Source organism: Crocodylus porosus, unplaced genomic scaffold (assembly GCF_001723895.1).
Source record: "Crocodylus porosus isolate Cpor-Errol unplaced genomic scaffold, CroPor_comp1, whole genome shotgun sequence".
Classification (NCBI taxonomy): Eukaryota; Metazoa; Chordata; order Crocodylia; family Crocodylidae; genus Crocodylus; species Crocodylus porosus.
Genome location: NW_017728920.1, coordinates 16532978 through 16549063, shown reverse-complemented (window position 1 = coordinate 16549063; position 16086 = coordinate 16532978). Strand labels below are relative to the sequence as shown.

Here is a 16086-nt window from a genome sequence, read left to right as displayed (position 1 = left end):
TGCTGGCTTTGTAACGGTTGCTCAGCAGGCCAGCAGTGGCAGTAGTCCCTCCATCCCCCAGCTCGTCCTGCTTGTTGCCCAGGCTCCTGGCATTAGTGTACAGGCAGGCAAGTGTGCCCTTGGGGGCTCTTGCCTTGCCCACAGATTGTGTGGAGGAATCTGTAATAGTGTGTTCAGTTTTGGGCTCCCCACTGCAGAACGGTTGTGGACAAATTGGAGAGAGTCCAATGGAGGGTAGCAAAAATGATGAGGGGCCTGGGGCACAGTTTGGTGACTAGTACCTCTTGGGTCTGGTGGGCACCCGGGGTCCCCCTGCAACCAATTGCTGTGCCGGGGGCATGGGGAGGGGACCCTGTGTTCCTGTGGAATGCTCCATCCACCCCACCGTCTCAGCGTTCACAAGCTGCACCTGGTAGCTCGAGGTTATGTAGAAAAAACATTTAAGTTGTGTCTGTGGCCGAATCACTGATTCTCTGAATCACCATTGAATCTTCAGATTCAGCCAAATCAAATAGGGACAGTGATCTGAATCAATGACTCGAATTAATGACTTGAATCACTGCCCCTTGAATCAGACTGAATTGGAATTGAGTATGGCCTGCTTCACAAACCCCTACTGGCTAGACAAAGCTTTGGCTGGGTTGATCTATTCGGGGATGGTTCTGCTTTGAGCATGGGGTTGGACTCAGTGGTTCTTAACCTTTTTTGTACCAGGACTCATTTGTAAACATTGATAGTCAGGCCCAACCCAGTGACTGTTACCCTTGACCCTGTTCCCCCAGGCCTTGGTCCCACAGTGTGTGGGGCAGGGAAGGGCCCTAACCAGTCCAAAACAGCCTTTTGCAGCCTGCAAGGGAAAAGTCACAGCTGTGTTTTTTCTTTTTAAAGGAGAATCCATTTTAAAAGTTTGTTCACAACCTTTCATATATTCTTGTGACCCACTTTGGGGTTACAATCCACAGGTTGAGAAACGCTGGAGTAGATGACCTCCTGAGGTCCCTTCCAATCCTAAATTTCTGTGACTCTGACTCTGCATTATTGGCACGAGGTCACAGCAAACAGTTGCAAAGCCCTTGGGATTTCCAGTTTTGGGTAACTGACCAAATTAGGAGGCCCAGTAAATAACCAAAGTGAGATGTGTGCATGTGATGGGTTTGTTGGAACAAAGGAATATGCTGATAGGACAGAGCATGGAATGTATAATGACCACAGAGAGACCAATCAGTAACGCTCAGAGATGAAGAGTCATCAGAGAGGACAAAGGATACAAACGGAGGGATTTCAGAGCAGCAAAGGGTTCCAGAAGGGGGAATCCAAGGTCACCATGGCCTGAGGGTATACCACCATCCCATCTCACCCACGCGCTAGTTGTGGTTCGGGTCTTGCCCCTCGACCTCCAGGCCGATGATATTTGATATTCAAGAGAGAATCACAGGGTGAAGATCATGTACTGGCCAGACGTAGCTGTCCCCTGTGACAGCTTAGGACTGGTAGATCTAGAATTCTTTGCATTATTCTCATCTGCCATCACTGCATCAATAAAATTTGCCTGTTATCGAATGGAGAGTCATTGTCAGTCTGAGGGTTTGGGTCCATGTGGAACAAGGTATCTAGGTCATAAATCCAGTGCCAACAATTTATATCTAATTTACATTTTATTTTAAAATTCAAGGAGGGTGGGCCTTGTACAGTGTTTTCTGCTAACCATGGTAGATTTCTTAGTATGACTTTTTCAAAGTCACCATTCTGCTGTCAAGACAGAATTGATGCCATAGTCTGCAATTGAAAAAAAGTTAACTGGGTGACTTTTTTTCATGCTGCCTGAGCAGTCAGTTCTTGTATTGTTAGATCTTTGTTTTGCACAATGTGAAAAAGCTCTGAGATTTGTTTTTAATATACTTTTTAAATGTGAAAGCTAACTGCTTAGGGCATAAGCTACAATTCTTCGATTAGTAGCTTAACCAGAATATCCCAGTTCAGCATGATTTATAAAATGTAAAGTTGCAACAACTTTTAAATTTTATTGTAGGATATTTATTTTGAAACATTATTTGCTAGGCTGACAAAACACTTGCATATACAAGAATAGTTGTTATTTTACTGAGAATGACACTGTGCCAAGACCAGGATTTTTGCTATAGTGTAACATCTTGTTAACTCATGTTTAAAATGTTAGAAAAGGTGAACGTATACAAGTCTATGGGGCCAGATGGAATGCACCTGAGGGAATTGGCTGATGTGATTTCAGAGCCACACTGGACATTATTTTTGAAAACTCATAATGATTTGGGGAGGTCCCAGAGGGCTGGAAAAGAGCAAATATAGTGCCCATCTTTTTCAAAAAAAAAAAAGGGGGGGGGGGAAGGAGGATCCAGGGAACTGCAGACAAATCAGCTGACCTCAGTCCCTGGGAAAACCATGGATCAGGTCCTCAAGGAATCCATTTTTAAGCATTTGGAGGAAAAGAAAGTAATTAGGAAAAGTCAGCATGGATTCAGCAAGGACGAGTCATGCCTAACCAATCTGATTGCCATCTATGATAACTGGCTCTGTGGATGTGACAGGGGACCAGTGGATGTGATATACCTAGACTTCAGCAAGGCTTTTCATATAGTCTCCCATGACGTTCTTGCAAGCAAGCTAAGAAAGTACAGGTTGTAAGGTGGATAGAAAACTGGCTGGCTCATTGGGCTCAAAGGGTAGCAGTCAGTGGCTCAATATCCAGGGGGCAGCTGGTATCAAGTGGTGTGCCCCAGGGTCCTGTTCAGTATTTTCATCAGTGACCTGAAAGGGGATGGAGTGCATCCTCACAAAGTTTGCAGATGACACCAACCTGCGGGAGTAGTAGATACGCTGGAGGCTAGGGCTGGTATTTATAGACACCTCAGCAACTTGGAGGATTGGACTAAAAGAAATCTCATGAGGTTCAATAAGGAGAAGTGTAAAGTCCTGCACTTAAGAATGAAGAATCCGATGTACCAGTACAGATTGGCGACTGACTGGCTAAGCAGCAGCTCTGCAGAAAAGGACCTGGGGGTTAGATAGGAAAATAAGTTGAATATGAGCCAATGTGTGCCCTTGTTTTAAAGCCTGAAACTAAGTATGTGTAAAATGGTGCACAGGAAGGTTGAGTTGTAAATCAGAACCAAATGTCTTTGGTACAGCTGGCAAAATATGAAGAGTTAGCATTCCATTTTAAAATTTTGCATTCACAGACGTGTATTCATTTCTTCAGTACACCCAAGCTGGAGAAGTCTCAAATCCAAGAATACCGTTCTGCTCCAGTGTCCCAACCAGTTGCACTTTTCTGTACATGTTTGTTAGTGGAAATACCTAGATCGATCGGTGTCGGTCGGTCGGTCGGTCGTCGGGTCCTGAGAATTTATATTGCTTCCTGCTGCTAAATCTGCTGATACCTTTTTCTGGGGCTTGGGAATATTGGAATTTGGGAGTAGATCGGATCCTGAAGCCCTTTAGAAGTATTTCCCCCTGAGAGTTTTCTTAATCTGAACAGTAAAAAACTGTTTGGATCTTGCCCTGATTCATCTAAATTATCACTGACAGGTTAGGCCTAAACTAGTTTCAAGGTTTGCATCCTGTGCTCAAAACTTTATTTTGAACCAGAATGAGGAACCTTCCATGATTTTAAATGTTTGTCCAAGCCCTAAATCTATTGTATTTTACAGGATGACTCATGGACGGTGTTGGAGAGGGACAAGTGAATAGGCATAATTTGTTTAGCTCTGCAAACTGAACAGAATAAGAATAGATTTGTCATCTGATTCAGACTTTTTTTTGACACATCTTTCAGAAGTAACACATTTCCAAAATGCAAGCTGGCTACCCAAACTTCATGATATCTCAAGGATGCAAATGCGATTTTTTTTTCAGTAAATATAAAACAGGTTTTGGTTTGTATGTCACTTGCCAGTTGATCAGTAATTGGACATGACACTGATATTACTTAATATATGAACTTCGTGCCAAAAAGTAGGAGTATGCCAATGGAACATGCTAATGAAACTGTTTTGGGGGGCATTTTCAATACCAAGAACTATCAGGATATTGTATAGGAAGAACTGGATGACCTTGAAACCATTTACAGTATGCAGCTGACCCAAGCAGGATGCGGGGCCCCAGCCCCGGGAAGCAGCCACCACCACTGGTAGCGCAGGGCCCAGGGTGGTTGACCTGATTCGTGCCCCCTAGGAATGACCCTGACAGTAGACATGGGGAAATATTAATGCTATTGTATGAAGTTATGAAAACTTTTATGGAATACTGTTCTGGTCACCAATGTTTGAGAAATGTGTGGGTCCAGCCTGCTTGGCCTGTATGTGTGCTGGTCCAGCCTACTTGGTCTGTCCTTGCAGGGAGCTGGGGCCAGGCAGGAGGGGGCTGCTGGGCTTCCCCAGGTTTTGTCAGGGCAAGTGTGGATGGGAAGGTGTGGGAGGCAGATGGGTTTGGAGTGGCTCTTGAGGGGAATGTCAGGGTGCAGGCTGAGACAGGAACTCCCTTGTCATTTTAGGGGTGGTTGGTAGGGCTGTGCGAGTCGGTAGCGATCTGATCCAGAGCTCCGGATCGGTTTGCTACTTTGGAGATCCGGCTATAGGCTATAATGGGGAATCAATGAAATGTCTATAACTTTGTTGTTTTATCTCCGATTTGCAGGGGTGGTAGCCTCTGCCGAGTGCATGAAACTTGCCAAGTTTCAAGAAGATAGGTGCAGGGGTTTGGGGAGAACTGCACCCCAAATTCATGAAAGCAAAACTCCTGTCGTGTCTACGTGTTACACCACAGGGGGCTGAAAACTGCAGGGGTTATAGTCCCTGGTGAGGCCACAAAGCCTGCCAAGTTTCAAGAAGATTGGTGCAGGGGTTTGAAGGAAACTGTACCCCAAGCTGCTGATGGGCAAAACTTGTGATGTGGGTAGCTGCTTGGGCAACTGCGTCTGTCTTGGGGCGCGGGGGGTGAAATCTAGTGCAGGCCTGGGTGCTTGGCTCTGCCAAGCCATGAAGCCTGCCAGCTGTGTGCGTCTTGCTGGGGGAGTCTGTCGTCTAGGGCTCTGCACCCCAAGCCTCTGACAGGCAAAACTCATGATGTGAGTGGGTGACATCGTGTGTGTGTGTGTGTGTTTAAGGTGCGCCCCTCCTAGCGCTGGGACCTCTGCACAACATTGCAGTGTGCCCCAGTGAGGCCGCCTCCTCCCCGACAGCCTCATGCCCGGTTCTCCACTTCACATGACAACAGGTAAAATAACTTAGCTGGCTCAACACCAGTAGCATCAGCAGACGCATCAAAGGTACCCAAACGGAACTGCTGCGGGTGAGCTCGGCCTGCCCAACAAGCTACCCCGGTACCATGCGGTTCATGGCAACCATGATCTCCCTTGCTGTTCTTCCATCCAGGACCAACTGCAAGTACTTCCTCATCCTGATGAAGGGGTTTTCAGTCCTAAAGCTGGCATCCCGAGTACCTAAGCTGAGCTCACTGGGAGCCTCACAACTGCACTGCAACCAGCAAGCGTCAGGACTGTCAAAGACATGACAGGTCTGAGCGTTCTCCAGCCAGGACTTTGTGTGTGTATGCATTAGCTGGAGGTTATGGCACCTCCTACCTGCCTTTCACCAGGGGATCATTGGAAGCAGTCCCACCAGGCTTCCCTACCCCGACAGGGTGCAGTTTTAGTGGTAATGCTCAGGACCTGGGGTCTCCTCCTTCCCAATAGCCCCAATCCTATATCTCCAAGTTTGTTCTGGCAGGGAAATGAGCTCAGCCGGGACATGTTCTTCCCCTGCTGGCTGGTGATGCAGTTAGTGCCCTGTCCAGCTGAGAGTGAGGAGTTACTCAACTTTTAAAAAACCCAAAAAAGGAAATGGGTGCAGACAGAGTGAGGAGGGTGGTGCTCAGTCCGTCTGCAGGTGCAGCTTGGGGAACCCCAGCAGCAGGAGGTTCACTTTTAGGAACGCCAGCTGCTCCACCAACATAGGATCCAAGCAGGTGGAGTGGGGTGTCACAACAGCCCCAGCAAGGCTGAATACCCTCTCGTGAGGAACACTGTTCTGTGGACAGGACAGGTGTTGCCAGGCAACCGCGGCCAGATTCTGCCACATCTGGCTGCAGCTTGCCCGGTAGGCCAACGGGTTGCAGTGCAGTGGGCTTCACATCCTCAGTGAGATAGGTAGCCACCAAAGCCTCGAAAGTGGGATCTCCCTCTTCTACATCCCTATGCCTCTGCACTTCAGCCTCCCTGACTGTTCACCAGCACCTGCATTCAGTGATCAAGGGTTTTGGGGCTGCCAGTGAACATGCTCCCCTTCACCCTTAGGTCACACATGCCCACTATCACATGGACCATACTGGACTGCAAGGGATCCAGTGTCTCCTGATACCCGCCTTCAGCCACCTCACTAGTGCCTGCACATCTGGTGACAGTGGCCTGCCCCAGCCAGGAACATTGATCCCCTGGAACTTCTCCATTTGGTTCTCCGGTTCCCTTGCTAGGGGGCATCGCCAGTGCTAAAGGTCTCAGCCTTGAGGAAGGCCTGGAGGACCACCAAGATCTGGGAGATGGTACCCCACTCGGCTCTCTTCAGGGGGCCACTGATCCCAGTCTCCTCAAGCAAGGCCGTCTCTCGGATGGCCTTCTGTTGCTCCAAAGGTTGGTGGAGCTTTCAGGTATGTGGAGTTCCATCGAGTCTCCACATCCTGCATGATTTTGTGCTGCAGGATGCTCAGCTCTGCCTATTTCTCCCTCAGCAGCTTGACGCCCTTTATGCTGCGGTGGAAGCAGCTTGCCACCTTCCTGCATTTTGAAATCAGCTGGCTTGTAGCAGTACTGGTGGCAGTGCCATCACCAGCAGCCCTGTCCCCCTCCAAGGCATCCCTCACTGTTAGGTGCAGCCTGTGTGTCACACAGTGGATGCCAGCAAAGTTGGCATCGCAGATAGCCTTCACCATTATGTCCCCATTATCAGTGACTCATGAACCTGCGGGTGAGCTCGGCCTGCCCAATAAGCTACCCCTGCACCATGCAGTTCATGGCCACCATGATCTCCCTTGCTGTGTGGGACACATCCAGCACCTCGGCTTGCAGTAGAGCCCACTGATGGCCTGAGTCATCACACCAGTGCCCTGTGAGGGAGAGGTAGGTATGATCTCCACCCTGGCTGCTCCAGATGTCAGAGGTGAAGTGCAAGGCTACCTGCGCCCCTGCTTTACGCAGCTCCTCCCTCAAGTACTCCCTGCATGCCTCATACAGGGAGGGCACCACCATCCTGCTAAAGGTTGTGCGTGGAGACATTTTGTAAAATGGGGCCAGAAGTGCTACGAACCACGTGAACCCTGGCTGCTCAACTAGGGAGAAGGGCTGCCTATCCAGTGCAAGCATCTCCCCAATGCTCTGGGTGATCTTGCTCGCCTTGGGAATGCGCCCCCCTTTCTGTCCACCTTTCCCCCACTGGTCCAGGTTGGCCTGCTTCTGCTTTGGGGGGGGAAGGGGACTTTGGAGCAAGCGGGGGACTTCCCCTTCAGCACACTTGCACTGGTGCCAGGCTGAGCAGAAAGAAGGGCAAAGGGGTGGTGCCTCCTCAGATGCAGCAGTATCACTGTGGTGGGAAGTGTCTCACATCCTTGCCACAGCTCATGTGCCTTCGGCAGTGCTGGCAGATGGTAAACCTGGGATCATCTGCCACCTCAAAATGATCCCACACTACACTACTCCCCCAGTTCTGGGTTGAGGGTGAGGATCCTGCCTTTTCCCCCTTCTCAGCAGGCTGAGGCTCAACAGGAGGAACTGCCTCAGCTGAGCCACTTGCCTCCACAACCTCAGCCTCCTCTGAGGTGCTGCTTTCCGGAGGAGACCTGGGTCTAGGGGAAACTTGAGGGGTGTGGAGCACAAACTGATTTCCCCCTCAGTCCCCAAATAGTTTGGGCCAGCATGCTCAGTATTCCTGGTTCCAGCTCCAGTAGTGGGAGACTCACGCTGAGAGCTGAAATTGGGGTGGAGGAGACAGTGATTCCACTGCTGGTGTGCACTTCTGGACTGAGTGGTGGTGGTGCAGGTGCAGGGACATCAGGTGCGGACACTGCTCCCACCTCCTGGCTCCCACTGGCAGCACCTATGGCTGCTTGGGAATAGAATTGCGTCTGTGTTTGGGAGGTGGGGGGCTTGCAGGTCTAGCTCTCCCCCTACCCCGATTTCCCCCCTCCCCTTGCCAGAAGACCTGGCACCTGCCTTTCCAGCACGCTTCATATTGATCTTTCCTGTGCTGCAAAAGGTCTGTGAATGTGTGTAAATCCTTTTGTGTTGTGTGTTTTATTCCCTCTTTTGCATGTTTGTACTGGCCTCTTTGATTGTTTGCTTCAGTATTAAGGGTTATGTAAAAATTGTGTGCTGTCTGTCTTCTATGAATATCTGATATTTCTCTATATTGTCTGTGTATCTCTGTGTGTGCATGCAAGCAATCTGTGCCTTCCTGCACAGTGATTAATCACACTGGCAGGGAAAACGCACTTTTCTTTTTTCCAAGTTTCCAAAAAAAAAAAAAAGCAAATCTAAATTCAAAGAAATAAATTGAATAGTAATAATACTATTAATAGTAATAATACTAATAATAATTGACTGGAATAGCTAAGCTAAGATAAATCCTACCCGCTCCTTTGTAATGAGAAAAAGGAGCAAGCACCTTCAACTAGTACTGAACCAGGAAGCTACAATGTCTCAGTCTGTGTTCCTCTGTTTCACAGTTGCTGACAGGGAACAAGCTGGGAAAACGCACTGCATGCCTCCAAACAGAGGCTTTTATGCTTTTTCTAGTCCCACCCCACAGACGTTGCCATTGGAAAGGCAGCCAGGAAGAAATTCTTCTCACTGGCCACCTGCAGATGTCGGTCTGGGAAGTATTTTTCCCATTCCTTTTATTACTGCTTTTTCTGTGTTTATAAACAATTGCCACTTTAATTTCATGGGCAACACTCCAGATATTAAAAATACAGTTGTCTGATAATACTCTCTTACTCTATATGTATTCTTTACTTCAGTGGCTATTTTGTTAGAGACTTAGACGTGCTGGTTCTCAGCTATTAATGGGATAAAACAAGATTTAAATGTCAGCATTGTTTTAATTATTTTCACAGCTGGTCAAAGCCACTAAGAAAGAGGGGATAATTGTGTTATCTGAGTGACTTTTTACTTTGAATACCATGATATCATGCAGTTTAGAAGTGTCATCACAACTGCTTTTACAGTCAAAATGCTGAGCAGAGGAATCAATACTGCAGAACCCAAATGGCTGTCATCTTGACCACCTCCCACCCCTGGGAGGTACATTCTTTGCTTCTGGTTTCTTGTGTACTTCATGTGTTTGAGTCGGATAGAACAGACAGCTTTCCTAGAGCCTGAAAATCCCTTGACTTCGCCTGAACCGAGTATATAAATAAATAGATTTTGATCAACACAGTCTGACTTTTGGCTGTTCACAAAACCAAGTTAAGATTTAATGAGTGCACATAGCAGTGATGCTTTAAACAAAGCTTATCAATAGCTGCACAATGCAGATTTCATCCACATTTTATGGCAAAGACTGTTGTTTTATCTCCGATTTGCAGGGGTGGTAGCCTCTGCCGAGTGCATGAAACTTGCCAAGTTTCAAGAAGATAGGTGCAGGGGTTTGGGGAGAACTGCACCCCAAATTCATGAAAGCAAAACTCCAGATGAGCCAGATTGTCATTGCTGCTAAACACATTTACAATATAATAATTCTTTCACATAGCAAATACTGCTTCCAACTCTAGTATTTTGAGGTCCTTTCATTATACATATTTGCATGACATTGTTAATAGCTTCTGTGTATGCACTTTACATTAGTAGCAGCTGACTTAAGGCTGATTAAAACTTTTTGGTCATCTGTCTTTTTAAACAGTCTAATCTGTTAACTATATGTAACAATTATTAGGAATTGCTTTAGCATTTTGTAATAGATGTAGAAAATGTCTTTTTTGCTCTTTTTTTGTTTTAATTAAGAATATTTTAAAATAGACAAATGAAAAATTAGCTGTAATTCAACTTGGCAGTGATAGACAGTCCTGCTGTTGTGCTTTTGGTTTTGAGTGACATCTTGTTATTTGTGTTGGCATTAATGCATTGGGACTCAAAAGCACTGACTCAGTCACTATGAAAGCTGTTGGCTTGGGGTCACTGCAATTTTACTTCAAAAGCATTGCCTATGATATGTGTTTTGTCTTGTGAAAATAACATTCAGCTGTAGGCCTTAATTAAATTAACAGATTATCATGACTGTTACCAAAATAGAAATGCATATTCTTTTAGCCACAGGAAGATGCAGTCCTTTCCCTACAGGATTTCTAGTATATTTTGACTCTCAATATGAAGAGTGGCTGTCCACATTGTAGTCTAATGTCTTTACTTGTCTTATAAATCTATACTGTGTTGTCTAACATGCACTTATGCTTTCTTATTAGAACTAGTGAACATTTTCTAATGGCATAGTTTTTTATTTGAATTGTGGTTTTATATTAATCAGATGTATCACAGAAATGTGATGTTTTTGTCAATTTTCTAGGAAATGATCACAATGTGTAGGTGAGGTTAAAGTATTTAATTCTGACTTCTATCGTAACTGTAGAAGTAATTTTCTGTTACCTGTATATTCTGTCTTTTTGCCAAATGTACTTTTGACAGTTTGGGTTCTATGAAAATAATCCTAATAAGTGCATTAACACTTCATTAAAATTGTTGCAGAAACTTTCTAAGAAAAATGAGTTCTTGCTGTGTCATTGCTGTGACAGTCTCTTAAAAACTTTCCATGCTGAATGTGTGCATCCCAAAACTATATTTATACTATTTCAATATTTGAAAGTTCATGCTTTATAGAATAAACCATTTATAATATTTGTCTTGAAGTTTAAGGTACATATCTTTAGATTTGTTGATGGGAGTAGAATATAACCATTTAGAGAAGGCTTTAATATCTAGAAAGAATAAACGTTGCCTATAAATCTGCTTTTGTAGTCTTAATTTATGCATTCAACTATTTTCCTATTTCTCTTGAATTTTTAGTTACAGCATGAGAAGGCTGAACTGGAGCAGCATTTGGAACAGGAACAAGAGTTTCAAGTAAACAAACTAATGAAGAAAATTAAAAAACTGGAAAATGATACTATTTCTAAGCAACTCACTTTGGAGCAGGTAAGTCATAGAATCATAAAAATTAAGGATTGGAAGGGACCTCGAAAGATCGAGTCCAACCCCCTTGCTCTGGGCGGGAATACTGCTAGGATCAAATGATCCCAGCAAGGTGTCTGTCCAGACTCCTCTTGAAGACTTCCAAGGTTAGGACTTCACCACCTCTTCGGAAAATCTGTTCCAGATTCTGGTCACCCTTACCATAAAGAAGTTTTTCCTTGCATCCAACCTGAAAACCAGCCTCTAACAGTTTATTGCCATTGCTCCTTGTCTTCCCCTGGGGTGCCCTAATGAACAGTTTTTCTCCTAGCTCCCAACATTCACCCCTTACATACTTATAGACAGCCACCAAATCCCCCCCTCAGTCCTCTCTTTCCTAAGCTGAGTAGTCCCAGATCCCTTAGTCATTCCTCATAAGGTTTGTCCTGCAGGCCCTTAATCATTCTTGTGCCCCTTCTCTGGACCCTTTCAAGATTCTCCACATCATCTTTGAAGTGCAATGCCCAGACCTGGACACAGTACTCTGGGTGGGGTTTCACCAACACCAAGTAGAAAGGAAGTATCACTTCCTTATCCCTGCTCACGACCCATTGGCTAATGCATCCCAATATGCTATTAGCTCTGTTGACTGCAGTGTTGCACTGGTGGCTTATGTTCATCCTATGATTAACCATAAGCCCAAGGTCCCATTCAGCAATTGTGATGGCCAGGACATATTGATGTTGCTGGCTTCCTTTCCCCAAATGAAGCACTCTGCATTTATCCTTATTGAACTACATCCAGTTCCACTCTGCCCAGCTTTCCAGCTTGTCTAGGTCTCCTTGGATCCATTTCCTATCCCCTAATGTGACTGCTTTTCCCCATAACTTAGTATTGTTTGCAGATTTGGCCAGCGTGCTTTCCACATCCCCATCTAAATTGTTAATAAAGATGTTGAACAGCATGAGGCCAAAAACTGAACTCTGCAGGACACCACTTCTCACCTCCCTCCAGGAAGATAGACCTGTCCATTAGCCATTTCCCAGCCTACCTGACCATGGACTCTGCCAGCCCACAATCCCCCTGATTTTGTTATAAGAGCATCATGGGAGACCATATCGTATTCATTTCCTGTTCTTTGAAATATGTTCCTCACTAGAAACGGCTGGAAAGAAATAGCCAGTGGATTCTAGTCTGAGGTGATTGCAATAAATTGTGCCTCAGTATGTAATGGTATAAAATAGTTTGGCTTGGGGGATTTTGGCATTGCTACGACCATTTTTAACTTTTAGGACACCTGTATGTCTATGTGAGAGTTCTTACAAATCTTTCAGATGGAGTATAAATATTAATAGCTCGAGTTTTGAACCACTACAAATATTAAGTTTATTCATTATTACGGGTTTCACTGGGTCACACTTAACCCAGTCCCATTGTTAACCATGAACATTTCAGTGGCAGCCACAGTGTGGCAGTTAAACTAACCAGTGTGATCTAGTTGCGCTGCTGCTCACCCTTTAATGACAGCTTTGCTCAGTGCTGGAGCTCTCATTTGTCAAGCCATTCATCTACTGGCTGAATGCAAGTCTGGAGGCAGGCAGTGTCCAGCTCCATAGTTCCAGCCACTAGATGCCAATAAAGAACATTAAGATAATTAGTTAACTAGATGTCAGCCCCTAAGCTCTGTATGTCTTGGTACACAGTTACGTTGGGGAATATTGCCTGTTAGCTTATCCACCCCCTCAGCAGTTATAAATGTGGGAAATACAAATGTAAGGGAAAAATGCAATGAATGCAAGAAAAAAGCTGGTGATGAGAGGTTACACTGGACTTTTACACCCCAGCCCATGATTTCCAAATCCTCTTGCCTAATTGTGGTACTCCAGCTCCCTCATCTTGCTTGGTTTTCTGTGTCCCGGGGAGAGAGACATGAGGATGCCCTCTACTGAAGTCTGGATTATTTAAACCTCTCTGAATCCTAGAGAACATGAGAGAGAAAGTATTAAAGAAGGCAGGGAGAGAAGGGATAGGATTAACAATTCCTGAAGTATAGATAAATGAGAACCAGTCTCCTCTCTCTCCATCAGGGACACCCAAGAGGAAGCTATGGCTATAGCTCCACACAAATGCAACATTTGAAGCACTCCAAAGTGCGAGTAGACAGAAAGTGCTCTAAAAATAACTTTCTTTTAAAGTGCTTCAAAATGCAGTGATTCCTATTGTGTGCCCCCACTCTAGAATGTTTCAGACAGCTGCTTGGTCCTTCAGTATCCCTGCTTCCAACGCACACTCTCCTGTCGTGCTCAGTCATCTCTTGGGACTCACTAGTGACATACTTTTGTGTGCTTCTGGTTTTCCAGCAGGGTAGGTGAGAAGGGAGCAGTGCTTCAGTGTCCTTGTCAGTCTCCAAAGACAGAAATCCTTGCATGCCTTTTCACCTCCCAAACTGGACAACTGGAAGTTGAGTACACAGGAGAACAGTCATTGACTTCCTGCCCTGTACTTTCCCCACTGGCCCCATGGTGGGATGGGGAACAGAGTTGCCATCTGACTGGGACAGCACACTGCTACAAGCAGTTGTAACTATTTGTGGGAGATGGTGGGAGGCTGCACATCTGTATGCAGCTGAAACACTCCAGTTTTTTAAATGTTTCAAAGAAAAGCAAAGTGCTTCAAAGTTAAACTTGTCCGTGGCCTATTACTGCTTTGGCTTCTAAGCCCATACGTGGTCAGGTAGGGGAGCAAGAGGAAGTTTGTTGCTGCCCTTAATGGCATGAAGACACTGTCTTTTTTTTGATGGATGTTATCATCACATGATACAGTGGTTTAGCTCTGCTTTGTGTAGGCAGTAATTATCAGGGCTGGAGAACCTCCTTGTTTCATTCTGAATTTTTTTTTTTCAAGTATTCAGGGCTAAAGTAATATCTACTTTTAATAACTTCTATTATAAACACTCTAGTTAAAATGAAATGCTTCATTGTTTACTGTTGAAAATGGAAATAACTTTGTAGTATATTGAAAATTGTGAATTTTTAACACATTCAGGCCAGAATTTTCAAGCCCGTATGTAGCAACCTAATTTTGGAATGTAGTAAATGCATTGAGTGACTTAGTGCAAATCCCATGAATTTCAAAAGTAAATCCTGGTGGAAGAGTATAGCTTTTTTTAAAGCGTCTATGTGGGGTGGGGGGTAGTATTTATACACTTTGGTTTCTTTTGCACTTTAAGTATGTAAAATACTGATATATGCCAGATGTTTGTTTTGTTTTCTGCTGTCACTTTTAAATGTGTCATGTTTTTGAGAAATAGAAACCCAAAAAGATGTAGCTGGCAAAGATCAAGATAACCAATTTGGAAATTAATGTTTCTTAGCCACAAGGTGGAGATGGCTGTTTATGAGAACTTTAGGGTAGGAAAATAAACTAATATTATGCTGTTTAGAGTCTTTGAAATACCAGTGCAGACAAAGTCTATATTAATTTCCATTTATTTTGTTAATTGTTAAAAGTGTTAAACACAAATTGTAATGCATTTAAATACCAACAAGTAGGTTTAGTAGCATGTTCATAAAACAGGGACATTTAAAAGTTAAAATACCTGCGAGGTTTTTTTGTATTTTTAAATTCCTGGCAACATGCACTAAATTTAATGTCTGCAAAGACTGTTTTGACAGTCCATTATCAACAGAAACAGAACAGCAGCAGAGTGGCAGAAACATTACTCATGCCTATTATTGTTACATTATTGCTTAGATGTCCTACCTGAGGCTGGAACCCTCCCTTTCCCCCAGGCTGGAGCAGTGATCATCACCAGGGTGCCACAGCTTTGTAACCTAAAACACACATCTGGGTTCTTTTCCTGGGTAACCCACCAGTGTGCATTATGACTGAGAAAATCACTTAATCTGTGTTCCTCAGTTGAAAAACAGGGATATTTATTTACAGATGTCATAAATATTAGCAGATATTTGTTTGATTTAATCAGTTTTATTTTACAAAGTATTGAACTCTTCTAGCCCATATACTGCTTTTCTCTTCACAACACTGCTGCCAGCAAATTGAACCATTAACGTTTTCATAGTTGTCCGTGTTTGATTTGTAGTGAATTTGCACTAAAAATTGACTACTGATCACCATCTCTAAAATTTTGATGTACAGTATTTTTCCTGCTTCCTGGTAGCTAAGATTTCAGTTGATATTTCTTCACACAGTAAATAAGCATGGAATGTTAAACTTTTGTATTTTAAAGGCTGATTGATAACAAACTATGTAGCCAGGGGCTAGCAATGTTTTTGGGCAGAGTATCAAACACCCACGCAACCTCGACTTTTAAGATGGTGGCATGCCAGGGCTGGACAATGAGGGAGCTGTGAGGGGCCTGATTATTTGTTCTGGCAGTGCAGCCCCAGCTCCTTCCTCACCCTTCACCCGCAGGCACACATGCATGTGCTGCCAGCAACGAGCTGGGCTGACACTGTGGATCCTGGTGCAGCTGCTTGCAGCCTATTGACTGCCTACTAAAGCCAGCCTAGACTCTGGGCAGTCCCCTGCCGCTTGCCACAGAGCCTGGGTTGCTCTCATCAGGTGGTAGGGAGGCTGGAAGCAGCTGCATCTGGGTCCATGGAGCCCTGGCCCGGTTTGTTTCTGGCAGTGGGGAGACATACACCTTGGGGTGGACAGGGAAGGGCCAGGACTGCACTGCTATAACTAGGATCGGGCTCCTTGTGGCTCCCCACTGTCTGCCCGAGTTGTGTGTGCCAAGCAAATGCCTTTGCATACCACATTCTGGCATGCATGCCGGGGTTTGCCTGTCTCTGGTATATTTCATAGATTTCATAGACATTAGGGCTGGAAGGGACCTCGGGAGATCATCGAGTCCAGCCCCCTGCCCATAGGGCAGG

At 45.0% G+C, this 16086-nt stretch overlaps 1 protein-coding gene across 1 annotated transcript in view; it reads left to right on the top strand.

Annotated features, from left to right (window-relative positions):
* CCDC6 (coiled-coil domain containing 6) overlaps positions 1-16086 on the top strand; it is a gene marked incomplete at its 5' end in the record, with an annotated part of 81510 nt that overhangs the window by 45936 nt on the left and 19488 nt on the right. The window contains one exon of the mRNA XM_019538621.1: positions 11081-11209. Coding sequence (XP_019394166.1) covers positions 11081-11209 — 129 coding nt within the window. The remainder of the gene's footprint in view (positions 1-11080; positions 11210-16086) is intronic.